Below are 27,963 nucleotides of genomic sequence, written 5' to 3' on the forward strand. Positions count from 1 at the left end.
TCACACTGAACAGAGAACACCTGTTCACAGGTCAGAGCAATAAAAGCCCAGGACCATTGATAGCTGTGTACATATTAGGGGCCACCATTGCTCTGGCTGAGGAACTGGACAAGCTTTTGCCTGGTCTGGTTCTTGAAAACAATCTGAGGTGTTGAGAAGAGCAGGACAGGAGGGATGGGAAGGGGTCCTGGCTTGGATAAGTGGGGAGACATCACAGGATGGGGAAGTGGGAGTTCAGCCCAGGTCCCAGCAGGCACCAGATCTCACATTCCAAAGGATGGGCCATGCCACGTACAGTGTTCACCAGAAAGGGGTCTGGAAACAGGTCAGAGACTTTTAAACTCATCACCCACATGAAAAGCACAAAAACACTGAGAGGCAGAGGAAAAAAAATCAAGAAAATGTTTGAAGATTCTTTAGAGAGAGTTTTGCTGAGTCCCTCCCTTTCCCCGGGGTGGGGTGTGCCTGCCCTTCAGGCAAGGGTAAGGGGAGGGAGCTTTAACTTGACCTTTTGGGACATTTGATCTATCTTTTTGTTTTTGTAGTTTGGGGGCCACAGTGAACTGCGATGGACTCCCTGTTGAGAGACCTAAGAAAGTTGGCCTGGCTGACTACTTTTTAGCAAAGATGACTTAGTTGGGGAACAAGCTGCAATTGCAGAGTTTGTCAGGATAAATAATGCATAAGAATGTTCTGTGAACCAGACGTGGGCCATCTTGGATCCTGTCCAATTTGGCAGTTTAGAGGGCAGAGATTTCAGCAGAATGTGGCTGGAGAGCATACGAGCTATCTAGGTGATCAGGAAGCAGTGGACAGTCAGAAAAGAATGAAGTATGTTAGTCCATGGAGAGGGAGAATGTTGAGATATTCCTAGCAAAAGGAAAGCAGTTCTTCAAAGAACTCACAAGAGTAGGATGCAGTGTTGCACTGGCATCCAAGCTACTTAGGACACTGAGGCAAGAAGACCACACCTTTGAGTTCAGCCCAGACAATGCATCAAGACCCTACCTCAAAGTAAAAATTAAACAGGAGTAGGGTATGGCTCAGTGGGAAAGTACACTTTGGTTCTATTTCCAGGTCTGCATAAATTAATTAATTAATTAATTAATAAACTAACCCTCAAAAGTGCTCAGGAGAATGTGTTAAATACCTCTCAGAAGATCTGGACTGCAGAACTTTACTGGTCAAGTGGGTCCCCCCCCCCCTTTTCTCTCTCTTGCTCCCCTCTGGAGGGACCCATGCCAAATTCAGCCATCTGGGGGAACCAGTGACCTCCTTACAATGCCAGAATTCCTGCCCACAAGCAGACCTTGGTAGGGACAGCTGGAGAGAAGGCAGTAAGCTCAACATTATGACTATTAAATAGGACTGGCCCTTTCAATGACTCAACTAAAACTGTAATGTTTAGGTTCTCAATTAAAGTGGTCATAGTTTTTAATGACCTAAAAATGCTGAAGAAGTCAAGGGTCCTGTCCACATTTTCCTACATGAGCAGGGAAATAACTGGGTCCATCAAATATAGTTTATTTGTGGGACACTGATGGAAAAAGATTGAGTTGCTTGATGATCACCAGCCAGGAGAACTCATGTGTCCTTCGTGGTCACTGTGATATGATCAAGCCATGCACATCTGTCAGCAGTGAGTGAAAAGGGAACTAGGAGCAGGTGGAATAGGTACGGGGTTCAGCAGGGGAGGCTGACAAGGGTGGCAGCCATCATAGGGAATATGGAAAATTCTGTTCAAGGCATCACTGTGAAGTCTTCTACCAAAACCATCCTAACCTGAACCTAACTGAGCCTTTAAAAGAGAAGCAGGGAGAAAGGACTTGAAGGAAGCCAGGAAGAGGTATGTCTTAGAAAAACGGTCTCATCTCTTTAGCAAAAAGTGATCTAAATGGAGAGGGAGAGACCATTTTAGACTGCAGACTTTGCTGATCCAAGCTGACAGTCATGTATTGATGTTGGCTTCTTATCTTTGACAAAGACCTTCATGATGTAAGATGTTAATGCTGGGGGAACTGGATGATGGTATGTGGAAACTCTCTACTAACTTGGTAGATTTTCTGGAAGTCTAAAATTATTTCAAAATGAAAAATACTTGAGCATAAAAGAGAGAAAATACTCAAGGTAGCAACTCACAAATTGAAGACTGGCTTATTTATTGTATCTCTTTCTGGGCTATCTGACTCCTTCCAGGCTGCCTTGGAGCAACTTTTTGAGGTTCCATACACTCACCAATGGATCCATCACAAAAGCTTGACTTAGCCTTGGCTCTGGAGTCTTTTCAGATGTCAACTAAGACAATTCCTTAAAAGACTCATCATACACATCGTGTTAGTTACTGTTAATTATGGGTTGTCTTCTGGTGAAATACTGTTTTGCTTACATTGTTCTGTTCTGATCTGCTGTAGTATGTCCTGTTTTGTCTTAATCTCTTTAAAATAAAAAAAAGAATCATCAAGCAGAATCTCACCCAGTTTACTCTGAAATGCTAATAGAAGAACCTTCATAACTTGACTGATAGTCAATGCTGCTACCAAGTTTCCTTCGCCACTACCAAGTCCACCTCAACCATGGGACTAACGTGAAAAGATCGTACAGGACAGACCAGGGGCAGCTTTTCCTAAAGACAAGAAGAGTCCAGATACTGCTGTCTGTGTGGGAAGAAAGGCTGGCAAAACTGAGATGTCTCGTGACCACTAGATAATCCTGACTTGGAAGAAAACTAAGACACATTGGTTTTGAGGGAGTGTGGAGTGAATCAAGAGGTCTAATGTTTAAATGTCCTTAAAATCATTGTGTGTGTCATGGACTAGTGTCACAAAAAAAAAAATCAAAAAACAAAAAACAAAACAAAACCTAGGGTCAGCTTGTTTCAAATTCCTCTGCTATAGCAGGAGAGAGGGAGCTCCTAGATCTGCATTTGGACATCACAGGAGAATACTTTTGGGGTACACCAGACTGGTCTCCTTCAGGAGAGATAGCCAACAGTTGGCTAGACACATCTCTACTAAATAGAACACACTGGGAGAAGATTTTAAACTTCTTCTTTATTTAAAAAAAAAAAAGCATTTTTCTGGGTTTTTAGAACTTCTCCAATACATAAAACTTTTGTCTGCCACTTTCCTCCTTCACTCTTGCCCTAGCAATGTCTGCTGCAGGACTCGGATGCAGAAACCCCCAACACTGAGACCTGGGAGCTGGAGGGGTGGGGAGCACAGAGGAAGGTGGCCACTGGTCGAAAGGAGAAGTTCATTTGCGCAAAAATATAAACTGTGGAGGGTGAGACCAGCACATATGCCTATGGATTGATCTACAATCCACATTAAAAAAAAATAGACCCAATTGTCATTTTACATTTGTAATATTATACAAAATAATATACATTTTTAAACAGTACATGCCCACCTACACACACACAAGCACATGCACATACACACACGCATATGTACATACACACATGCACACACATACACACACACATACAAGGTGCTGATGGCCCCTCTTTGCTTCTTTTTTCCAGGGACTACGGTGTCAGTAGGCAAAGATGACATGATAGGTGACCTGGTGGCCATTGTCCCAGGCATACAGGAGGCGGTCCTTGGGGTTGTAGTCTATCTGGGTGGTGTAGGCATACTCATTCTCAAACAGCAACCTAGGGATGATCTGCGTGTTGGTGTGGGTGTCAAAGGCATAGGAGATGTTGGCGTTCCGCTGGTTGTAACTGTCCACGGCGTACAGCACCCCACAGATGACGAAGCAGTTGCCATAGAAATTCCGCCGCAGCCCCGTGCGCCATGTGGTCTCCTTCTGCGTGCTCAGGTCCACAGCGTTGAGCTTGCTCAGGACGATGACCTCCTGGCTGAAGCCCTCGTCATCCAGGGCTGGATAGATGAGCCACAGGCCATTCTCATCTACAGCAAAGTCCACATCTGAGTGGCCCTGCCATCGCCAGGGTGTGGCCTCCTCATAGGCTACATCATGGAGCATGGCCCAGGCAGCCACATAGCGCTGCTTCAGGTCATACTTGATGATGTTGCGGGTGAAGGCCCGGTTGTAGAAGAAGGCGCCATTGTATACCACGTGGCCAGTGCCAATCCAGTTGTACGGGAGCTTGTAGGAATTGCTCCAGCGACCTGTGGGTGGTGAGAAGGCGGGGACTTCAGGGCACTGTTGTGCAGGTGCCAGGTGGCTCCTAGGAGAGGATGAGCTACCAGCAGGGGTCTACACACCTGGATTCATCTCAACTCTGCTCTTTCTATAAGCCAATCACATAACCATTTTGCATCTCGGTATCCTCATCTGTCATGTGGCAAGAGCAACTCCCTTCTGCCTCACTTGGGGCTTCAAGAATCCAAGTATTAATGTCTGAGTGTGATTTGTAAGCTGTCAAGGGCTATGGGGAAAGGAGGATGTTTTATTACTGTCTTTTGGCAGGACTCAAGGGTCATCCTATGACCCAGGAGCCGGGAAAGAGGAGCAGAGCTGAGAGCACAGAGTGTGAGGGAGGTTGGATGGGGGCCACATTCCCAGGAAAGGTCTTTTCACCAATAGACGAAGTCACCCGTTTTATTTACTGTCCCCACCCAAAGAGGCCTGGCCATGATTCAGACAAAGGACAACTGCATGTGGTTATGCATGTCTATAATCCCAGCATTCTGGGAGGCTGAAACAGGCCTCCCAGGAGGCTGAAACTCCCCAGAAGTTCTCAAGTTTGAGCCCAGCCCAAGAAGTTTAGTGATTTGATTTCTGTTTCAAAATAAGTAAAAATTTAAGAGAGGGCTGGGGGTGGGGGCTGGGGATTTAGCTCAGCGGCATAAGCGCCTGCCTTGCAAGCAGGCAGTCATGAGTTCGATCCCTGGTACCGATAAAAACGAAAGACCAAATAAATAAATAAATAAAAATAAAAGAAAGGGCTGGGGATGTAGTTCAGTGAGAAGGGCCTAGGTTCAATTCCCAGCACTGTGAAAGCCAATCAACAAGCCTACCAACCAAACAAAACTGGAGGGCAGTGGGGCAGGAAAAGGTTTTCTGAGTTGGGTCCCCAACACATACCTTGTTTGAAGTTCTCCAGATTCCGGAACTCTACCAGGGTGTTGCCATAGTAATAGTTGGTGACATAGATCCGCTCATCCTCGGCCAAGGGGTCCTTCATCCAGGCCCCTTCGTTCCGCCCATATGTGTTCTGGGTGGTTGGTCCTGTGATCATGGAGAGGGTGTCCTTGCACCTTCCTGGGGTGAAGAGGTGGATGGGTGTCAGGGTGATCTAACAATGCCCACCCCTGAAACTTCTGCCGGCTCCGCGTCCTGATCTGAACTCCCAGCCTCATCACCTGACCCCTGACATCCTTCTGGCATCATCTGCTGCTGCTCCCCTGATCTGTTTTATATTCTAGTCATACAAAGGCTCTGTCATGCTGGCATGCTTTGCTCTTGTTGTTCTCCGACTTTTTGATCCTATCCCTCAAGGATCTAAGAACTAAAACCTCTGGAAAGCCAGTCTGTCCTTACTCTTCCACGCAATGCCTCCCCCGACTGACAGATCCTTGCCGATGCCAGTGCCTCTCTCCTCCTCCATGTCCATCCCAACCAGAATGTGAGCACCAGGGGAGCTGGGGCTGTGGCTTTTCCTCTGTGCGCTCTTGGTACTCAGAGCTCACAGTGTCTGGCAAGCGGTAGGTGCCAGCAGATGGCTTGACACTTGGGGGAGCACATGGCTGTGTGAGGAGTAAGCACAGGACAGTGCTCTGCTGGGCACAAACAGGAACACTGAGTGCTGGCAGCTAGCATCCCGGGGCCAGTCCTGCTTTTGTGCTTATGAGGTCACCTACTAGGGCCCAGAGAGCTGTCCTCAATCCAAAGCTCAGTCACAGCTGGGAGCAGGACACTAAGGTCCCTTGCTGGAGAACTTGAGAGGCAGGGTCCCAAATTCCTGTCATAAGAGCCTCCTTTAACGTTTAAGTTGGTATCCATTAGACAAAAACTCAGCAGTGTAGTTCAGAACGATCAGGTACGCAGGAGAGGCCCTAAAAGGCCACTAGAATGACTCTGGGTTCTGGACCAACTTGAAAGTCTGCAGTGGTTTATATGCAATGTTGTTACAAAACATGGCCTTGGATGATACTGAAGTCACATGTGACTGCCAAGGACATGTGCCCTTGCTGTCTCCACACTACTGGGCTATGGAGGAGACAGAAAAAGGCAATGGGACAGCTAGATGGATCCTGTTCTCACGGCCCTTTCAGTGCCCTTCTGGCCACAAAGACAGCAGACCTTGACAGCGCCGTCCTCTCCCTGGCCATAAAGACTGCCAGCCCTGATGGGAATGGTGACTGGGTTGACTGGTTCCCAGTCCCATCCCTCTGGGATAAGAGTAACCCAGGCCTGCAGTTTGGATTCAGGGTTCTCTTGACTCCAGGTCACTCCAAGTCCAAACTGTTCCAACACAATGAGGTCTGACTAAAAAATAAACTGAATGTTTAAATTAAACTAAATTTAAAAAATTATAGTAAAAGACACATTGCCCTTAACTCCCTCAAAATACAATGTCGCATTGTTCCTGTCACTTTCTGAAGTGGCTCTGGAAGTCTTCCGTGAGTGACGTCAGCTGCACTGCCATGGCTGCCTCGATATCCTGAACTGATTCAAAACATTTATCTCTCATGGCTATTTTGACTTTGGGGACAAGCCAGAGGTCACACAGTGCCAGATGTGGTGAATAAGCTGGGAAGGATGCACTGTAGTGTTTTCACAAGCCTACATTTTTAAAAATGGCACTCAGCAGCAGCAGCATTTCCTGTCCTTTTGATCACACCTCACGAAGGCAGGAACTGCGCGACTGTTTCAGAAGGTGCCAGGAATGAGGGCAGAAGCCTGTTTGAGGTGAGTGGGAATATTTTGCTGGGATTAATGGCAACGTGTCTTTTACTGTGACAAACTTCCTAACTTAAACATTCATCATATACAGTATTTTGATCATACTGCATATTCTTTGCCTAGAAGTGGTCTGAAGAAGGAGTCTGAAGCCTTCAGCTGGCCTGACAGGGAAGGCTGCTGTGCCCTTGGCAGTAGCCTGGGTCTGGACAGCTGTGGGGTGGCAATGGGTCAAACACTGTGGTTGGCAGGCCTGGGAAGCTCTGCCTGAGGTTTCTTGGTCAGACTCTGCCAATGCAGACAGAGATCCAGTCTCCATGTGAGGAACAACAGAACCCACACGCCATTGCTTCCTTCTCCCGTGGCTGAGTTTCTCTGCTCAGGACAGTAAGACGGAAGTCTCCAGCCGTGCCTGACAGCAGAATCTGAGAGAAAAGATCTCATTCCCTGGTACCACACGGGGCCCTGGTTGCCAGCAGAGAGGCTAATCTTGCCTGCACCAAGGTGAACCTTCATGTACCATCCCTACAGAGCACATTTGCACGTGCCCTTTCTCCTGGCAAAGCCCAGAGAGGACACCAATTCTTTGTCTCAAAGATATCTCCCAGCCATGCCTCAACCCCCCACATGGCCAGATTAGAAGAGCTGTTTCTGCTGGGGTCTTCATGCTGGCCTGGTGTGGAAACTGCAGGGGGGCTCTCTAAACCAGGACTCTTTTGAGTTCTGACATTTCCAAGTCCCTCCAGATCCTGTCTTCACACTGAGGCTCCCAATGGGGTACAGATGTGCCCAGACTTGAAGTCAATGCCCTAGGCTTTGTCGCTGCACTGACTCCAAAGTCTGTCTGGCCTCCATAAGGTCATGGAATTTGAATTTTTCCAGCAATCAAAAAAGTATGATGCCTGCCCTGCCTATTTCACAAGAGAGCTTGGAGAAACCATCCTGTAGAAAGCTTGGTGGGCTGAGTGACAGTCCCTGAAGATACTCTGGGTCTAATTCCTGGAATGTAGGCAGATGTGACTCAGTCAAGAATCTGGGGGAGAGCTGAACATGGTGGTGCATGCCTGTAATCCCATCTGCTTGGGAGACTGAGGCAAGAGGATCAGAAATTGAAGGCCAACCTGGTCAAAATAGTGAGAGAAATGTTGAGGCTTGACCTGGATTATATGGATGGGTTTTTAGTGCAGTTACAAGTATTCATTTAACAGGAAGGCCTGGGAAGCTGTGACTATAGAAGAGGAGGTGGCAGTGTGATGACAGGGGAAAGACTGGAGTGATATGACCACAAGCCAAGGAATTCTGGCAGCTGCAGGAAACTGGAGAGGGCAAGAAATAGATTCTCCCCCAGAGCCCCTGGAAGACACCAGACCACTGATACCATGATTTTTAGCCCTATTAATTTGGACTTCTGACCTTCAGAACTATCAGACAGTAATTTTCTGTCATTTTTAGTCAATAGGCTAATGGCAAATTGAAGGCATGGGAAACTAATGCAGATGCAGTTAGCTTCTAGGGTTAGGGAAGGAGTCCTTATTTCCTGTAGGAATAGGGGAGCCTAGCTTGCAGGCTTGGAGACTCCATGCCTAGAACCTCACAATATATTTCCACATGGTCCAAGATGGAGCCATGCAGGGTAGATGAACCCAGGCAGGAATGGCAGAACCAAGGTAGGAGCCTGAAGACAGGGGCAAGGGAAGAGGTCCAGATGCATCCCCTGCCCTAAGACACTGGGGCAGCTCAGAGACTCCACCCATGGCAGCTGCTGTGGGGAGAAGCACCGTGTGTTGCCTCCTCTTCAAGGTAAATGTCAGCAGCACAGGAAGTGGCTCAGAGGAACTGCACCGAGAACAGTGCTGTCTGTGATTCATCTGAGTTTCCCTGAAACAGGGCTTCCAACAGTGGTGACGATGATGGCCAACATTACCAGAATGTTCTATGGGTTAAGGCTCCCTGAACATCTCTGCAGGGTGCCCCCTGTCACCATGATACCTGCACACTGCTATCCCTTGGCCCACATGCTGGGCACTGCCCCACATGGATGTGCTCCCATCCTGTTGCTGGTCTCTCCTTGGGCCACCCCTGGACCCATACTCACCTCACGAGGGCCTCCGTTTCTCAGCTTCCACACACCTGCCACTGTCTCAGATCCCCGCCCTGCTCTCCTGCCACGCCTTCCCCAGTTCTCCAGCTATCTCCGCTCCCTTCCAGCTATCACGCTCAGAGCTTCACTTCTGCCCCTCTTCTCTTTGCCTTGCACCACCCGAGGTGCTCCCTGGGCAAGTTCAGCTCTTACAGCTAACTGCAGCCCAGGTCTTGTTTCCACGTATCAGACATCTGATAGCCTGGAAGTCCTCCTGATCCTTCAAACTTGATGGGTTTGAGTCAGACATGAGGGTGCATGCATTCTGGGGGGCTGAGGAAAGAGGATCACTAATTCGAGCCCAGCCTGGGCAATTTGGTGCTTAGTAAAATCTTGTCTCAAAATTTAAAAAAAAAATGTAAAGAGGTAGACATATAGTTCAGTGTGAAGAATTTGCAATCAGTTCCCAGTATGGGAAGGAGAGGGGGGAAGACAGAGAGAGAGAGAAGAACTATCCACTAACCAAGACGAAACCTGAGTCATCCTGTGTTTTCTCCACTCACGCTCCAAGATGCTGCATCCTTACCTTCTCTCCTCTTTACCGCAGTGCCTCCAGGGACAGGCAGAAAGACAACGGTAGCACCAGAATCTCTGGGACCAGAGGAGCAGAGGACCAAAAGCAATCAAACTTAAGACTGTGAGAAGCCATGTAGGGGTGAATCTGGCCAAGATTTGTCGCTAGCTAGTCACCAAATGAGCACTGGGCTTGCTAGATCATCCCCATGGGTGCCACCCCCAGGGCTGGCTTTATGGACGTTTAACTTGGAAGTCACACAAGAGCCTCTCAGAAGGATTTGCCTGTGATTTCATGCCTTGTTGTTGCTATCTTAAAATTCTTTATTTACTCTTGGAATTGTGTTTTGTAAGTGACTAATAGGACAGTGGACATTTAACTTGGAAGTCACACAAGAGCTTCTCAGAAGGATTTGCCTGTGATTTCATGCCCTGTTGTTGCTATCTTAAAATTCTTTATTTACTCTTGGAATTGTGTTTTGTAAGTGACCAATAGGACAGTGGACCAGCGTGAACAGGAAAGGATGTGAGATACGCATGCCTGTCTTCCTGCCGCAGTTTGCCTACAGGAATTGCTGTGCCCACTGGATGTGGGATTCCAAGGGGACCCTCAGGCAGGAGCTCAGCAGACTCAAGCTGAGCACACAGTAAGTGCACAGCACCACATTCACATGCTGACCAGGGCTTGGCTGGAAAATAGAAAAAAGGACCTTGTCCTTTCTTGCTTGTGTTAGATGTCATGTTGAGCATGACACAGAAGAGGAAGGAAGACAGGGGCACCCTGAGTTGCTTTTCCTTTCAGTCCTCCCTCCCTCAGTAGCGGAAGGAGGGCAGGTGGGTCAATGTACAGGGATCAAGTATGACAGAACAGATGGGTGAGCTGTGTGCGGGCCACTGGGCTGGTTAGAGCAAACTACAAGCGTACATGGGGGCTCTGGAATGTGAATTGTGTCATTTGGTGAATTCTGCATGTAAGTTAAAAGACTTCATGTTAGCCTTGAAAACATACATTACACCAGTCATAGCAGGGCTCACCTGTAATCCCACTCAACTATAGTACTCCGGAGGCTAAAGCAGGAGGATCACAAGTTCAAACCCAGCCTGGGCAACTTAGTGACACCATTTCAAAATAAAAAGGACTAGGGACATAGAATTCCCTGGGTTCAATCCCCAGGCCTACAAAAGAAAAACAAAATGCTAAATGAAACTGATAGTGCACCATGTAGGGATGGACGGTAAAATTCATGCTAGCAATTTAGTTTTAGTATTTTTCTACTTACACCACCATGAAATAGCAAATCAAAAATCACTGTATGAGGAGACAAGAGACGCCCTCCCCCTGGAAGAATGGAGTGAGCTTTATATTCACTACCTTAGGACCTTCCCCTGCTGTTTCACTTGGCCCCCGGCCCTGCAAAGGCTGCAGCCATCCATCCTTCTGTGCGGTTTCACCTCGCCTTGTTGCTCTGGCCTTTCTCATTGCAATACCACTCCCATTTACCTGCCCAAATTTCCCCTTGTCCTTCAAGATGGCTCAGTCAGCACAGGGGCTCTGAAGCTCTCAGGCTGCATGGAGCTGCCCTGCAATCCTAGGCAACCCACATCCCCTCACCCCACTGTGGTCACCACCCGGGTTGAAACCGTATTTCTGTGTCGATCTCATGCACAGCTTGTGAACAAGTCTGGGGTGGCCCCGAGGGTCTGTTCCTAGGCACTGGCGCTAGCAGCCTCCACATGTGGGTGGCTTTTAGTACTCTAATGACCCGCTCTGCCCATGGCTTTTGCACCCTCAGTCTCTTCATCTTCCTAGCCTGGTCTGTGGCCTCCCTTTCCTTCTCCCCACCCTGCCTCTCACTGTTGCCTCTGCCGGGAGGTCACGCATGCTGAGTGAATTACGGTGGATTCCTCATCCTGCTGAGAGACTCAGACTTTGGTGCCTGTCTGCTCTAAATTCTCAAGTTTAGGGCCAGGGGCCCTGGCTATTTGGACAGCCAAAATTCCCAGTGGCCTATGGGGCTGGGTCAGGTGAGTCACCACAGTGTGAGTATGTGGACAGCTGCCTGCCAGCCACTTGGGGACACCAACTGATTAGGCATTGGAAGAATCTGGGTACTGTGAAGGCTCTGGAAATTGCTGCCTCCACCCCGCCGGCATCCTTGTCCTTTCTGACCCAGGCCAGCGTGGCCATCCCACTAACAGCCAGAGGGGGCTGGTCAAGCCTCGGGGTTGCTAAGACTGTGGGGGAGACATTCTTTCCAGATCACGGTATTTCCTAGATTCAAATGTGAAACTGGCTCTTTCTGGTATTGTCATAAGCTCACTGGCCTCTTTGTCTGTTCCTTCCCACCCCCAAACTGATTCCTTCTAAAAATCACATGGAGAATTGTCCCCAGGAAAGTACAGGAATCTGTTAAACTGTGGCCACGCAGCCCAGCAGACCACCCCACAAGCACAGCTGTGGGGCGGGGAGGCCACATCCCTGCTCATGCCCTCTTCCCTGAGCCCAGCTCCTGTCTCCAACACCATCCACCTTTCCTTCTCCTCTCCCTCCTGGAGCTACACCGTGGCCAAAGGCTTGTTTGCATGATCAAAGCTAAATTCGAATTTACCTGTGTTCAGCATTTTTCTGAGGATTTAAAACTTCTTCAAGAGTGACTGTAGGCATTTTAGGACAAACTCAGCCTGGGCAACAAGAGGCCTGGACTATAATGAAATGTAAGGTCCCTTTAAAAGGCAGCCCCATTTAAACCACATCTTAGCTCAAAAGTCAGATCAGCCATTAAGCAGCAAACAACTTTCCCCATGCCGGCAGCAAGTCAGAGGCCCGTGTTTATTTCAGCGAAAGGATTCTTACTTAACTGGGAGACATCATGGTCTCCTTGGCCGGACACAACCAAGTCGGGGGTTTACAGAGAAAGTTCCAGAACGGAAACTCCATTCTTGCTAACTCCAGCCAGCGAGAGGCACTTGACAATGATAAGTGATGAAAAATATTTCCTCAAAACAAACTCATCAAAATTCCACATTGCTCCCCCCGCCAGGTCTTTCTCGTCTGTGCCACTTCAGTCCCACCTCTGGTAACTGGAGGAAACACTGCATCTGTGGCCACATCCAAGACACATTCCAAGCAGAAGGTAGAGGCAGGAGCCCCAGCTCCTATGAAAAACCCTAGCAGCTAGTCTTTAAGGGAGCCTGATGTCCTCTCTGTGGCTGTGATTCTAGCTGAGGAGAACTGACCAGCAAGAGAAAATGTGTCCCAGTTTCCTGGCTCCTGCTACCAAGTAAATCTCTTTTTCAGGACATTAGGGTTTCTCTGTCTGGAGTCCTGTGAGCCTCAGAAAAGTCCAAGTTGGGAATGACAGAGAAAAGCCCATAGCCAGTCACATCCAGGGGAGGCAGACAGGGAGAGGTTGTTATGGATACAGTGGGCAGCTCCCTTCCACCTAGCGAGTCTCCAAGGGAAGAGGCTCCAGCCCCAACCCGGCACCTGAGGAATTACAGTCTGAGGGTCCCACCTGATGCCCGTCTTCCTGCTACTCAGGGAAGGTTTCTAACCATCAGGAGAAACTTTCCACCCATTCAAAGGTGACAATAGATGAAAGGAGGTATGGGGGCTCTGGGCGCTCACACCTCAGTAGAAGGCAGGGTGGCGGATGGGAGTTGGGCTGTGGACCGAGGCTGCCTGGAGCTGGGGGTGGGGTAGAAGCCTTGGCTCAGTGTCAGCATTCTCTGCAGAGGTTATGCAGGATCCACTGCCTACTCACAAGGTGGGGGAGTGACCTTCTGTTCTGGCTTCCTTCTCTTTCCATGGAAGGAAAAGAGACTAAGACACTCTCCTGCTCCTACCCAGCCTCGGAGGTTCAAGGAAGGACTGCCTCCCTGGTCCACATCCTCCAGCCCAGTGCTCAGAAGATGCGGCTCTAGGCTTCTCTCCTGCTGGCGACTCTGCTGCTCAGCCATTGTTCTACGATCTCCCATCCAGTGAGCATCCCTCGGTATATGAAGGCCTGGTAAACTCCCTGCAGAAAACTAGAGGATACAATGGAAGACATGGTCCTTCCAAAACTTCTGATTTCAGTTGAGACCCAGAGAAAGGCAGAGATTTGGCTGAGGTCACACAGCTGTCAATGGCAGAGACCAGGCTGTGCCCACATTGGTAACTCCTGGCACGTGCTCCTCTACCCTGTCTCTGGTGGGAGCTGGCACTTTCTCCTGAAGAACTGGGAACAGAGCAGCCAAGGGAATGGAAACTGAGGAAAAGGAAAGATATGTATATGGCAACTCATGTCTTTTCCCAAAGTGAGTGTATTATTCACTAAGTAAGCCTATTCCATAAATGTTTATAAAACTAATGGATCTGGGTTAAATCTTGGCTCCACTCATTTGCATACTTCAAAAAGGAGGTTCCCACTGTTATCATGGTCAAAACATACACATAAACCCTAGATATTGACACTAATTATTGGTCAAAAGGTGTAACTCCACCTGTCTTTCTTTTTGTGTTGCTTTTGCTTTCGCAGTTCTGGGGATGAACCCAGGACTTTGCACAAGCCAGGCAAGCTCGCCACCGTGAGTTGCATCCCTGCCTTTCTCGAAGAAGATCTTTGGCGATCTGGCACCTCCTTCTTTCAAACGATTTCTTGGCTCAGCTTTTTTCCTGAGCTACCCAGGAGACCAAGGGAGGGATGAACTCACCTATGATGTTCCGGATGTCATCCTCTTCCTCAGGGGTCAGGGTGGGACTGGCTGGGGCTGTCGCCTGTGCAGCAGTCACATCCTTCTCCAGCATGTCTGTCCTGACCATCATAGGTGGCACAAGGGCTGTGTGCATTGTTTCCCCAAATGCATCTCCAGGAGCTGTTGGTGGAGCAGCCGAGGCTAGAGGCAGCTGGGTGGCTGTGTGGGCCATGGTGGTGGAGGGGACCTGAGTAGAAGGTGGTTCCTTCATGGAATCTGGGAACACTGATGTGGTCTGGAGTGTTGGCCAGAGCTGTTCTGCTGAGTCCTGGAGAGCAGGGTCAGTGGCATTAGGCGTTGAGGACTGGGACACAGTCTGGACACTTGGGGCAGCTGTCACAGTAGCACCATGATGGGTGGATGTTGGCTTCTGGGTGGGACTGTTTGACAGGTCATTGTGTCTCAGGAGCTGGTCTTCAATCAGCAAATCCACTCCATTTTCACCGCTGAAAAGCTCATCTTCTGTGGAACAAACACAAGGGTCACTGGGAGTGTGGGGAGAAGACCAGCCTGGCCAAGATGGGTGGTGACCAGAAGTTAAAAAGATACTCCTGCTTTCTACTTGGTGGCCGGTTTTGGAGATGCAGCCCAGCTTGGAGTTACAAGAGGGACAAGATTTATGGATGGAAGAATACTACTTCCTGGAAGGTCTCTGAATAGACTACCCCACATTACACCCAGAACTTGGGTCCCTGGTCGGAGGCACAGGCCTGGGCTCTGAGTGCTGTGTCCAAGAAGAAGCTCAGCATCCAGCCCAGTCATCGGACAAATGTACCTCACAGGGAGCAAAACAGCTGTCCCTGACCCTTGAGCTTCTGGGTGGGGATGGAGACACCAAACCCTAGATGGGCTGCAGCTTTCAGGTGCCATGGGGAAAGGCAGAGTAGGGTAAGGAGGATCAAGGAGGGTGAGAGGAGCTTGGTGCGGTGACACAGGCCTGTAATCCCAGCACATTGGCACCTGAAGTAGGAAGGCTGCAAGTTCAAGTCCAGCCTGGGCAATGTATTGAGACCTTGTGTCAAAATAAATAAAACAAATAAATGATGGGGAAAAGGCTCATTTACTTTCTTTGAAAAATAAGGGGAGATGCTGGTGACTTAGACAGCTCGGGGGCTGGAGGGAAGAACAGGTGGGGAAGCCCATCATGTGGCCCTAAGGACATGATTTTCCCCATGCCTCAGTTTTCTCATCTGCAAATGGGGAGGACTGGACTAGAGGGCACTGAACCTTCCTGCACAGCCAAACTCTGTTGCATGGTTTGGCAAGACCAGAGAGGGTAAGTGACTTGCTCACGGCCACTCAGCAAGTCATAAGGAAATGCACCATCACTGTGTATAACTTGTAACCTTACAGTGTGCAGCCACAGTGGTAATCAGATCAAGGCAGGCTCCCGGACAGTCGCCCTCTACCTGGCCAGAATGCAAATCCCTCCCTGCCCTGCCTCTGCTGGCCCCAACTCACGCTGCTCTTCAATGTCATTCTCTTCCTCAGAGACCTTGGCTTTATAATAGGTGATGCCCCGGATGACAGTGGGCTTGGAGGCCAGCCGGCCCCTCAGGTGGACCTGCCTCCGCAGGGGCCTCTGTGGCTTCACCACCTTGGGTGGAGACAGGGGTTGCGTCTGCAGGAGCTGGATGGAGTTGATCTGCTGGGACACAGTCTCCTCCTGCAGAAAGCGCTCTTCATACTGCTCCAAAGAGAGGATACAAGGGAAGGTCAGGTCACTGGTCAGAGGGAGGATGGCCAGACGGGAACAAGGCTGTAGCCAGGGCTACGCTAGCAGCAGCACACTTGAGGGCTGGATCCCAGCCTCAGGGCTTCTGTGTGTAAATGTGTGGGCTACTTGCACCTTCCCATCAGTCCCAGGCAGTGGACCCATTTTTATCATGCTCATGTACAGTCAAGGAAACAGGCACTCAGAGGCAGGTAAACTGCCCCCACAGGGTAAATGGCAGAGGCAGGATTTGAACCCAGGCAGACTGGCTCCAGCATTGGTGACGCTGACCTCAACACCACTCTGTGCAGTGTGTGATTGTCTTCTTAGCCCTTACTGAGGCCTGGGAATCCTGGGTAACTTAGATCTAAAATGCTTCTGACAAGTCCAGTGTGAAGGGAAGGGTGCCAGGTGGGCCATGAACCCCGAGGACCAAGGTGCCTGTCACCTTGAGATGAAGCCTGACTGCTTTTATAGCTTCTAGCATTAGGCTTCTCAAAACACACATCACTCTCCCACCCCAAACCCTCTCTCTTGCATGCAGAATAAAGTTCAAAATCCTGGACCAAGTAACCAGAACTCCTAAAAACCTAGGCGCAGCTCTGCATATCCACACACCTTCCCCTGCTTTCTCTTAATTTCTTGAAACAGGGTCTCACTATATAGTCCAGGCTGGTTTTGAATTTACTATGTAGTTCAAGTTGGCCTCAAACTCATGGCAATCCTCCTGCTTCAGCCTCCTGGGTCCTAGAATTACAGGTGTGTGCTAGGATATCTGGCTTTCATCCTTTTCTCTTGTCCCTCCCCACGCCCTGGTGGTCCAGCTCACTCCTGGACCTCTTAGCTCTCCTAAGCAGCTACATCTTTGCTTGGGTTGTTTTTGTGTCTGGAAAACCATTACATCCTGTACATAATCTTTCACTGAAATCTCCTTGTCTCTCAAGGTCTAGCTACAATCTCAGGTCCCCAAGGAAATACTCCTAGACCTTCTTCACTCTTCTCTTTGTGGTAGGCAGTTCCGATTCCCCAAATCTCTGCCCCCTGGCTCCTCACTAGTACGAGTTTGATGGGCATGAATGTGGACTGAATTCTAGCTAGGAAGTATGGGTAGAGGTTGGCAGAAATGTGGAAACATTCTCTGCAAGCAGCACTGATGAAGCTGGGAAGCATCTTTTGCTCTCTTCCTCATTTCCCTGGCTCCAAATATGATCAGAATGGCAGGAGCTGAACAGTCATCTTGTAACCATGAGGGGATTTTGAGGGTGGAAGTCACCGAGTCTTGAGCTAACCATACCAGCTCTGGGCTGCCTGCCTCCAGAGCGCTTCTCTGTGAAAGAACAATAAACTTTCCCACTGCTTAAGGCACTGTCTCTGGGCCTCTTACTCAAAACTGAACACAGTCCCCATCAGGCACAAGGCTGCATCTCTATGATAGCACCTCTCCTGGGCTGCTGTCTGCACTGTGAGAACCTGAAAGAGTAGAGACCCTCTCCCAGTCATCTTTGATTCCCCTACTGGATGCTTTTCATGTTTATCGATGTATTTGCAGTACCGGGGAATGGAACTGAGGGTCCATGCATCTAGGTGAGCTATCACAGAGCTACACCCTCAGCCCTTTTTATTTTTAATCTGATGCAAGGTCTCACTAATTTAGCCTCCCATTTGTGATCCTCCTACCTCAATCCCCTAAACTGCTGGGATTAAGACCACCCTCCTGGAATTCTGGCAAATCAAATGATGCTTTCAGGTGGACAGTCTATGACTTGATGTCTGGGTACCTTGAGAATGTCACTATCATGGTTCTGGTCATGTAGAAGGACCACTTTGCCTTTCAGAGAGCTGCTGCCCAAGGACTGGCCTCTGGTGCCCATAGCATGCCCAGGTCTTTGGGTCTTGAGCTGGCTGTCCAGTCATACTTCCAGCCTGAGATTACAGCCACTTATCTCTCAAGGCAAAGTAATGAAGTCACAAGGCCTGTGAGCCAGCTAGGCTCAAAATGGGGCCACCCTACAGATGGGCAGGCTGCTGAGAAGTGGGTGGTCAGGGATGTGTGGGAATCTGAGAGGGTGTGGCCCAGCCCTGGTGTCCTGAGTACTCCAATGGCTGAAGAAAGAAAAACTGGCTTCCTGCAGCCCCCTAAGCTCCCATGCCCCTCTCACCAGGAGGAGACAGGCAAGCTCCTTTTAGTCCCGTCATTCTAGGCCTTTGTGAACTCTACCCAGGAACAGAGCCCAGATCCCACGTCCTGGATGACCAGTGGCCTGAGGCATAGCAGGACTTCAAACTCTCCATGTGAGCTGCAGACCCAGCCATCATGGCCAACTTCTTTACTGAGCAGGAAACAAAGCAAACCAGGATCTTGTTCTGACCTTTAAAATCAAGCCTGGAGAAACCCAGAGTCCTCATCCCAGCCAAACCTCCAAGTCGATACTCATTTTCCTATGAGCAAAGTTTATCCAGATGGTGTCTATGCAGATGGTATGTTCTGGAACACATACAATGCTCTCTCAGTACACAGAGACAACAGACTCCTGGGAAGCAGGGTCACATTTTTGTAGCCTCCAAGGGCCAGGATCCAGGAGCTCTCCAGAAAAAAATGTGCCAACCAAGCCCTGGACCACCCTTCTCTCAATTCTCTATTCTTGCTGGTGGTGTGGCCTCAGTGAGGTGAAAGGGATTCCCGATTACTCGTGATGCTATTCCAGGGAGCACCTAGGATGCCCATGTCCCTTTTATTTTGAAACTTTACATTAATAGGGTAAGGCAGATATTGTTATCCACATCTTACAGATGAAGAAACAGGTTTGGAGACATTGGGCAATCTTCTTTCAGTGTTGGGGATCGAACCCAGGGCTTCACTCATGCTAGGGAAGCACTTTACCTATGATCCATGTCCCCAGCAATTGTTCAGTAATTTAAGTTTTATGGCAGAGGAGCATTTATTAAGTCACAAGTCACCATCAACAGGCCTGGGGCTGCTGCCTTCTGGGACTGTGCTCTTCCTTATGACATGCCACACTGCCCACAGCATGGCCACAAGACTCAATCATTTGCTATCCAAAAACTTGCCTCCACCTCCACACCCTCAGGCCCATGGCCTGGCTCTTGTCCAACAGACTTGGGGGATCCTTCAAAGCCCAGTGGAAATAGCTGCCTGGGAGGCTGGCGACAGGTCTGGCTGAAGCCCTGATTTGGACTGGAGGGGTATTTAATTGTGGCACCCTGGTTTCCCTCCACAATGCAGAAGCTGTCATTTCTTCGTGGCAAACCCCAGGGACTGTCATTAGTTCCAGGCTCTCAGGGGAGGGTGGGAACAGCAGATTTTTGTCCTGGCCAAGGAGATGGAGCAAGACCATGGACAGCCTTTGCCAGAGAACATATAATTTCCTGGGATTCACTGGAGACAGACTGCACTGGGCAGCAGCTTCCCCCACCTCGCTTTGATTTCCTCTCTCTGTTTCATCCTGGAGTCTGCTGCATGACTTCAGCTCCTGGCATGGAAAGTCTCCACTCCTACCCAGCCCTCTCCACTCCCAACCAGCCCTGAGCCCCCTGCCAACCCTCCAGGCAAGGGCCATGTTGGAGAGAGGCCTCCTACAAATTACCATTCACCATTCCAAGAGCCCTGAACACAAACAACCAAACCCATCCACCTACTTTCCAGCATGGGGTGCACGGAAGAGACAGACGGCTGCGGCGGGAGAGGAAGCACCTTCCCTGGGGCCTCCTGCACCACTTCCCCTCTCCAGCCCATCAGTCTGGTCTGGGTGGATTGTGCAAACTTCAGCACTGTGCCGAATGGGGAGTGGAGAGAGGGAGGACTTTGCTGAGCAAGGAGAAAGAGCGTTTGGTGTGTTTGATTTGGTTTACTGTTTGCCCTCAGGAAATCTGAGCTGGGTTCCTGAATATACCACGGAATGTGTCATCAAGACCACGGATCAGTTCTCCACTTAGCCAACTGGGAAACTGGAAGTCAGAGAAGCAAACAGAAGCTGAGGTGGATGCGAGCCGGATGGCTGCGATAAGAGACTCTGGGCCCTAGGTGTGTTGAGTGGGCACCTTCACGTCCCCTTCTGTCCCCAGAGTCCTCTGACTCTTCAGTTAGGAGCTCAGACCCCCATAGGAGCGACCCAACAAGCAGACTAAACACATACTCACTAACCAGTGAGTTGGAGACACCCAACAAAGAGAATAAACATAATTTCTGAAGGAAAACAATATTTCCAACGAAGCATCAAAGCAGTCATCATGGGAAAAGCCAGAAAATGACTGGCCTTCCTTATATGTATTTTATGGTTGAGATTGTTTTTATTTTGAGTTACATATTGGGGAGGCACAGACACCAAGCCTTTTTAGAGCTTGTTATGTCAAAGTCCTAATCTGCCTTCACAACATAAGTGCCCAAGATTCCTCAAGCCCATTGCTGCTGCTTGCTTGGAGAGCTGAGCCTTTTTCCTCTTTACTCTCATTCATAATGACTGAGGCAGCAGAGTCCCAGAAAACCATGCTTCCTGCTATAACGTGAATCAGGTACATCTCCCCACGGCTCATGTATTAAAGAATTGGTTCCCAGAACATGGCTCTGTTGGGAGGTGATGGGACGTTTAAGAGGTGAAGCTTAGTGGGAGGAAGTGAGGTCACTGGAGGTGTGCCCTGCAGAGGATATTGGGATCCCATCCTTTCCTCTTCTCTTTTGCTTCCAGGAACCCATGAAGTTTTTGTTCCACCAGGCATTCCTTACTCAAAGCAATAGAGCCAACCAACCATTGATGGAAACCTCTGAAACTGAGAGTCAAAAATAAACCTTTCCTCTTTTTAGTTGATTAGCTCAGATTATTTTCTTACAGTAACAGAAAGCTGACCAACAAACTACATTACAGCACATACAGAAACCAGCTCAGGAACTCTATCTGAACCAAGGCCCACTCACCCCATACCCGGAGTGACTGCCTAAGGCTAAGTCCCTTAGTAACACACCGAGAACCACACCTCAGACACCAGTGTACCACAGCTCTGCCGCACATCATAGACCCCCAGTAAGCAGTTAAAGTATAGGAGGCCTTTCTGAAAGCCTGCTGCACCTTGGTTGCACAGAGGCCACTTTTATAATGCTTCTCCATGACTCTTCCAGTTCTGCCACAAGATTCACCTGTTCCCTCTACAACACTTTTGTAGTATCTTCCAAATTAGTGACTATTTCTTAGCCATCAGTTTAGTAAATAACCCAGTACATTACAAGGGAACACATTTAACCATCAACATAGAAAGATACCTAAGTAATAACTGGAGGCAAAAGAAATAGGCACTGACTTACATTCCCAGCCCATTTGAAATTATTTTTTAAGGCAGGATCTCACTAAGTCACCAAGTTGCCCTCAGGGTGGGCTGAAACTTGCAATCCTCCTGCTTCAGCCTACCAGAGTGTGAGGATTATTAGGCCTATGCCACCACATCTGGCTATGGCAGACATTTTAAAGCAAATAGGTCTTTTTCCATCACTCAAAATACATTAGATTGTTCCATTTTGTGGAAGGGAGATTTATGCTTCCTTGAGTGGGAAGAGATAGGTTTGAGAACTTTTGTCCATTTCCAAAATGAGCCAGAGAAACCATAAGCATCACCAGATCTGGGTCCTCATCTTTATTTTTATTTATTTATTTTTTTTGTCTTTTTCCTTTTTATCGGTACCAGGGATCGAACTCTCGACTGCCTGCTTGCAAGGCAGGTGCTTATGCCGCTGAGCTAAATCCCCAGCCCTAGTCCTCATCTTTAAATGGGAGTACTGAGCTCAGCCTAGCCTGCTTTTGAGAGCTGCAGAAGGACCGTGTAGGACAGTGATGGAAAGTTAGTGACGAATGTTAGTGCCTAATTCCCTTATTCCAAGGACGAAAGACCACATTACTTGTTGTTTCCAAGGTGGAATGTTTTCAAGAGGAAAAAAAGGATGCTCTCAGTGAGGCTGGGACAATAGAAGTGCACTCAGACAAGGTAGCACACGTGTCCTCCTTCCTTACAAATACAAAGCTGCTCATGTAACATCATGAAAACAGGGGCTGGGACTCAGGAAATCCAGATCTCAGTCCTGGTTTAACAGCCGCTGAGCCTCTCTAGGCTTCAAGTAAAACATGGTCAACTCTTTCCCATTACCCTTACAGAACTACTGACAGATACGGCAAGACTCTGCCTGTGGAAGGACTGAACTCTGAAAACGTCTATGCAAATGCAAGACCTGGAATAGTGCTTTGGGGTCTGGGATGTGATGCCCTTGGAAGCTGGTTCTATACCTCAGGGTGGGCGTAGGCGGCTGCTGCGTCCCTCTGCAGGGCTGCACGGATGTCTGGCATGCTGTCTAGGATGTTATCAGAGCAGTTCTCTTTGCTGAGCTTGTTCATCTCAGTTCGAATTTCTTCCACATCCTCTTTGATTTGCTCATTTTCCTTGGTGAGATTTTTTGAAACTTCCTGAGAAGAAAAAGAGGGTCCATTAATGGGCTTTGGAGGTAAGCAGGAGGCAGCTACCGGCCGTAGCCTTGGAGCACAGAAACATCACAGATAGGCCGAGAAACTGGATTGGAGCCCAAATGTGTGCCTCACTGTGTGCTGGGCACCAGAGCCAGGTCCTCATGCAGCATTCTCAGCCAGCCCTGGATGTCCCACTGCTGAAAACACTGTCCAGTCTACCAAAGTTTTTCTTATAACACCATCCTGACCAGGACATTGGATCCCTTTGACATTTGGTACAATCTGCCTTTACCCAGTGATGAACAGCATGATAAAAAGTTATTTTCACTTACTCATGTGAATTGGCCACTCAGTTAATAAAAGAGGGGTTTTCTAAGTAATTTTCTGAGGCAATCAAATGATTTTATTTTTTCCAATAAGCACAAAATCATCAAGCATATAGAAACTGACAGGGTGGCCTTAAACTTTCCAATGTACCCATAAAAATACTGCCTCAACTGACCCACTTGGTATATTTGTCATGTTCCAGATCTGCCTCATACCAGAAAGGGCCAAAGCTACATTTCATTCAGCCTGCATGACAGAGTCCTTCTCGGTGCTGGAGGTGCAAGGTGGCCACATGCCCCAGGGTTCTCGTTCTGGGCAGGGCAGGAAGATGATAACTTTAACTGGGGACAGTTCCAACCACATCAGGACCTGTGAGTGCCCATATGGGGGTGAGCACCTCAGAGGAGGGTGACAGTGACCTGGAGCAGCTCCCTGTACATGGTGAGTGTGGAACCAATCAGAGTCAAAGGAAACTTGTTGACAGGCTTAGGGATGCCTTTCTGCCTGTGGTTATTTTTAAAGAAGTTTGACTCCGCTGAGATCCAACATCGTATCGCTTATATGCCCCCTACACCCTCATGCACTCAGAGGCAGGAGTTGAGGAAAGTGATTGGATTATAGCAGTGACAGTGAACCTTTTTGAGATGAGTGCTCAAACTGCAACCCCAAACCCACTTATTTATCACAAAGTGCCAACATTGCAAATAAAGCTAATACTGGGATTTCAGTTTAGAAAAAACAACTTATACATTAATGTCTTTTGTCTTATAAGAAAAACAATGTGTGTGCCATATAGGTTTGCCACCACTGGGTAATAGGGATGCTACCACTACTTGGTGTTAAGAGCTGGGGTCTGAACTGGAAAAGGTGGGTCACTGTGGGCCAACTTGGAACGGTTTCGCTCCCTCCCTGGCTCAGCCTTTCTTCACTCTCTGCTTCCTAATGCCATGACATGAGCAGCTCTCTCTCCTCCTCCCAGACCCTTCCTCCGACCACGCAAGGACAGACACTTGCAAAACCAAAATAAATTTCTCTTCCTTTAAGTTTCAAGTGGTGGGTACTGTGTGCCAGTGATGAGGAAGTAACTATGACAAGTACTGTCCAACTCTTGGCCCCTAGACTACGTCTGAAAAGCTCAATTTCATGTTCTTCTTTGGGAGATCTGTGAGATCAGGAGGGCAGGTAACTTTGTAAAACAGAGGATGAGTTTGCTTCCCACTCTCTTGAACAGATAGGTATGAGAAGCACAAAGGCTCAGACACTGACAGGTAGAGCCCTGCCCCTGGGGAGGATGCTTCCCCTAGAGGGAAGCCTCAGCAGCTCAGAGCCAGGGTTTTGTGTGTGTATCCAGGCAGACCAGGATACCCAGACAGAGTGGCTCCAGTGGCTCCTGCAGGGCTGTCGAGAGGAGCACAGAGGCGCTCATGAAACTCACCAGGCTCCAGAACCATCAGCCATGCCACGCTTAGGACCTTTACAAAAGCAACAGTTTGGACTTGGAAGGGCTCATTGTGTTCTGTGGGGCTCTGGCCAAGCCAGAGTCTCGAAATTGCACAGAATTAACTGTGAGAGCTGAAGTCCATGAGAAAGATGTCATGTTTTGAGAATACCCAGAGTAAGTGGTTTTATGGGTATGTAGTCATTCCTGGAAGGGGTTGTCGGGGAAAGTCAAGTACAATGGTTAAGACCATGGATTCTGGAGGGAGCTGTCTGGTTTCCATTTCATTGCTGCTAATCTAGCTCTGTGATCTCAGGAAAATCTGAAACTCCCTCTGCTTCAGTTTCCCTTCTGTGAAATGGTGATAGTGCCGGCACTTTTCCCTGTGGGTGGTTGTGATGATTAAATGAATTCATATATATAGAGGTGCACAGACTATACTCTGTGTGTTATTTCTCCTAGACAGTCACAGCTGGAGTAGACCCAGAGCTGAAACCTAATTTACAGAGAGGATAGTGAGGCCCAGAGTGAGGACGTGATTTGCTGAGAATCATTTTAAACAGTGGCAGAGCTGAGTCAGCACCCAGCCCCCCTGGGCCCTGCTTCTGCAGCCCACCTGCTCAGTGGCTAAGGGCAACGGGGAGGGTCCTGGCACTCAGCCACCTCAGCAACACCTTTTGTGTCAGAGGCCAGGAGTTTCTTGCAGTTTGGTTTCAGAATATAGAAGAGAACATGCAGATGCAGAGAAACATAGAAATACTGGAGTCTTACAAATTCCTCACTACTCAAAGCATGACCAGCAGTGCTAGCTGGATATGCAGATTCTCAAGCCCCCACACAGCTGAGTCAGAATCTGTATTTTTACAATATTCCCAGGTGTGTTGCCCACACATGGAAGCTTGAGAAGCACTGCTGTAAATGGAGTAAGCCTGGGACATAACACCTGAGGGAGGGGACAAAAATGTGTGACAGGTTATTCTACAGGCACCAAGATTTTCCTGGGGCTGAGAGGAAAAGTTCCTGGTCCCTTCACGCAGTCTATGCATTCCTGTAATCCACAAGCACCCTCTCAAAGCCATACCAGGGATGTCCCTCCGGTATGTCTCTCGTTCCAGGATGGTGAGGCCCAGCAGGTCCAGAGATGAAATGTGTTGCTTTGTCACCATGTGCATGAGTTCAGGGCTGAAACTGAGGGGCCAAGTGTGAGCCACACCAGTGTAAGGTCCTGCCCCATCCAAGATCATTCTCCATGAGAGGGAATCCGTAACAGACAAACAGGAAAATACCAACCAGTGAAAAGTACCATGGAAAACACCAAGGCAGGGTGGCTTGAAAGATGCAGGTGCCTGGTTCCCAGTGAGATTTGTGATGTCACCCTGAGGAGGGGACAAGGATGTGCTCACACTGGCTGCTTAATGCTGGACCCCCAAAAGTGCTGGTCACTCAGTGGGGGGACAGGCTGGCTTGGCCTAAGAATCTGTATTACGAGAATGAAAGTCCCACCTGGTTCCTGAATACCTTCAAACAGGAGTGAGGCTCCCTTGTGGCTCCCTGTGGGTTGAGAGGCTGCTCCCACCTCCTGCCCCCTCACCCAGGTCCCAGAGGCCCCCACTCACTGATTTACAATCTCTAAAGTCCCTAAACAGTGAGGAGCTGTTATTCTGAATCTCCACAGAAAGGGTTTGAGGTGGGCCTGGCTCTGAGAGTCCAGAGGAATAGGATGGTTTATTCCCCTCATGGGAGCAGCAAAGCCTGCCTGCCTCCTGAACAAACACCAAGCCAGCAGTGGCATCACCCCATCGGCCTGCAGGGCTGGGCCAGCTGGTGTCCCCAAGGGAGCCACAGCAGCTGTCTCGCTTTGGCTGCTCCCACTCAGCGACTTCTAACTGGGACTTGCATAGCCCCCAACTCCTCCTGGAGCTCCACCACCTGCACACTAAGGGCCTTTTGTGAACACCTTTCAGGAGGTGCTAAGGATGTGGTGAACCCATGACCTCATGCCTCAGGCTCCTCCCTTCTGGGACAGCTGCCACCATGACATTTCTGGCATACTCAGGATCCTGGCGCTGTGAAGAGGAGGCTGGAAAGGAAAGGCACAGGCAGCCAGAGGGCTGGGCAGAAAGATAGACACACTTCAAAATGTGGGAGCTTTGTCTTGAGTCCTTGGATAAGACAGAGCGAGGGACTGAGAGAGTTTACACAGTGAGTGTGGTATGCAGGGGGAGCATGCAATTGGGCACCAGCTGACAACAAGCCCACAGTGCCAGATGGGGACAGGTGTCAGTGCTGACAACAGGCAGGTGCACAGTTACCAGAGGGTCTAGGAAAAGAAAAACCTGAATGTAGTGTAGGGGACATCATGGGAATAGCTGGCAGACAACACAGGTGCCTTGGGCAGTGCACTGTCAGCCCAATTGGTCAGAACACAGCCCTCTCCCCTTTTATTTGGTATCGTGGATGGAGCTCACACTGAGCTACATCCTCAGCCTCTTTTTTATTTTGAGACAAGGTCCTTGATAAGTCACGAAGTTGCCCAAGTTGGGCTTGAACTTATGATCTTTTTGCCTCAGCCTTCCAGAGTGCTGGGATACAGATATGTGCCACAAAATCTGACCTGGAGCAGCCATAGAGGGCCACCACCACCAGATAGGAGACGGAGGGAATGGGCACAGGGCAAGAATTCTGCCACCAGTATTGACAAAAAAGGCCATGTTGTGACCCACTATGTTGACCGGTGGACTGAGCAGAGCAACTGTGTTGTCTGCTGTGGGTGTAAACTCTGTGCTGATCATATCCAGTTCCTGGAAAGATGTATACATGCTGGGATAAGACCATGCCATGGTTTAAACCAAAACCCCCAGGACCAGGGAAAAGATGACCACACTGCAGGGTTCCTCCAGTTCCCTGCACTCGTTGTTCTGACCAGAACCTAGGGCAGCAGTAGATGCAGGGGGCAGTCATGGCTGTGGAGACGAAGTGGGAAAGCCACACCAGTCACAGCCTGTAACACAGCCAGGTAAGGCAAGTGACGAGCTCTTGATTCCCTTTGGGAAACAGAAAAATCACAGTGCCTACCTTGCCCGGGCTGGTGTGGAGGAACAAGGGGCTGCATGGGGCTCAGTGCCTGGCATGACAGAAGGTTAGTGATGTGAAGGGGAGACGGGAGCATGGTTCTGAGGCTACAGGACACAGGTGTGGAAAGGAGACAAGAGCTGAGGCTGGTGTGGCTGGGGCAGGGAGGAAGGAAAGAACCCACAGCTGGCATGTTGGGAAGATGTACCTCTAAGAGGAGACTGGGCCAGCCTCTGTCCCCAAGTCATGGCACAGGGACATCACCGCATCTTAGGAGTCTACCTTGGAGGCCCTATGGGGTTCAAGTCCCTCAGGCACATGGCTGGGTGCAGATGGCAAGCTTGTGGACAAAGGAGACATGGTCCCTGTAGGGGTGAGGGGACCTGTGATGGGAGGGCTTAATGTGTCCATCCCTTATCTTGCTCCCTCCAAGCTCTTCAGGACACAGCTAGGACCAGATGGTCCAGGACAGCCACCCCAGCTGACAGCTGTTCCCAAACCCCTGGTAAGACAGCTGGAGGGGGAGAGCAGCTGGAAACAGCCGGTACTCTGATACAAGACAGGCCGGCCACAGCCCAATCCCTCCGACCACAGCTGGTAGAGATGGGCAGGCCAGCCTGGGGTCAGGGCGCCACCAGCTGCCACGTTAACTCCCTCACCCATCTGACAGCTGCTAAACACCCCTTCC

General features: G+C 49.3%; 1 protein-coding gene across 2 annotated transcripts in view; it reads right to left on the reverse strand.

The window, feature by feature from the left end:
• Positions 1–3,031: 3,031 nt before the first annotated feature.
• Positions 3,032–27,963, reverse strand: part of Olfml2b (olfactomedin like 2B) — a 36,114-nt gene continuing 11,182 nt past the window's right edge. The window contains exons 4-8 of one of the 2 annotated variants that reach the window (XM_003466599.5): positions 22,262–22,438; positions 15,725–15,950; positions 14,222–14,725; positions 5,056–5,232; positions 3,032–4,136 (exon numbers count right to left, since the gene is read on the reverse strand). In XM_003466599.5, coding sequence (XP_003466647.2) covers positions 3,535–4,136; positions 5,056–5,232; positions 14,222–14,725; positions 15,725–15,950; positions 22,262–22,438 — 1,686 coding nt within the window. In that variant the 3' untranslated portion in view covers positions 3,032–3,534. Of the gene's footprint in view, positions 4,137–5,051; positions 5,233–14,221; positions 14,726–15,724; positions 15,951–22,261; positions 22,439–27,963 lie in introns of both variants that reach the window. The other variant, XM_063253569.1, reaches the window with a different exon arrangement.

This window comes from Cavia porcellus, unplaced genomic scaffold (genome assembly GCF_034190915.1).
Source record: "Cavia porcellus strain 051 isolate PalLab524CR breed Dunkin Hartley unplaced genomic scaffold, mCavPor4.1 scaffold_7, whole genome shotgun sequence".
In the NCBI taxonomy this organism is placed as follows: Eukaryota; Metazoa; Chordata; class Mammalia; order Rodentia; family Caviidae; genus Cavia; species Cavia porcellus.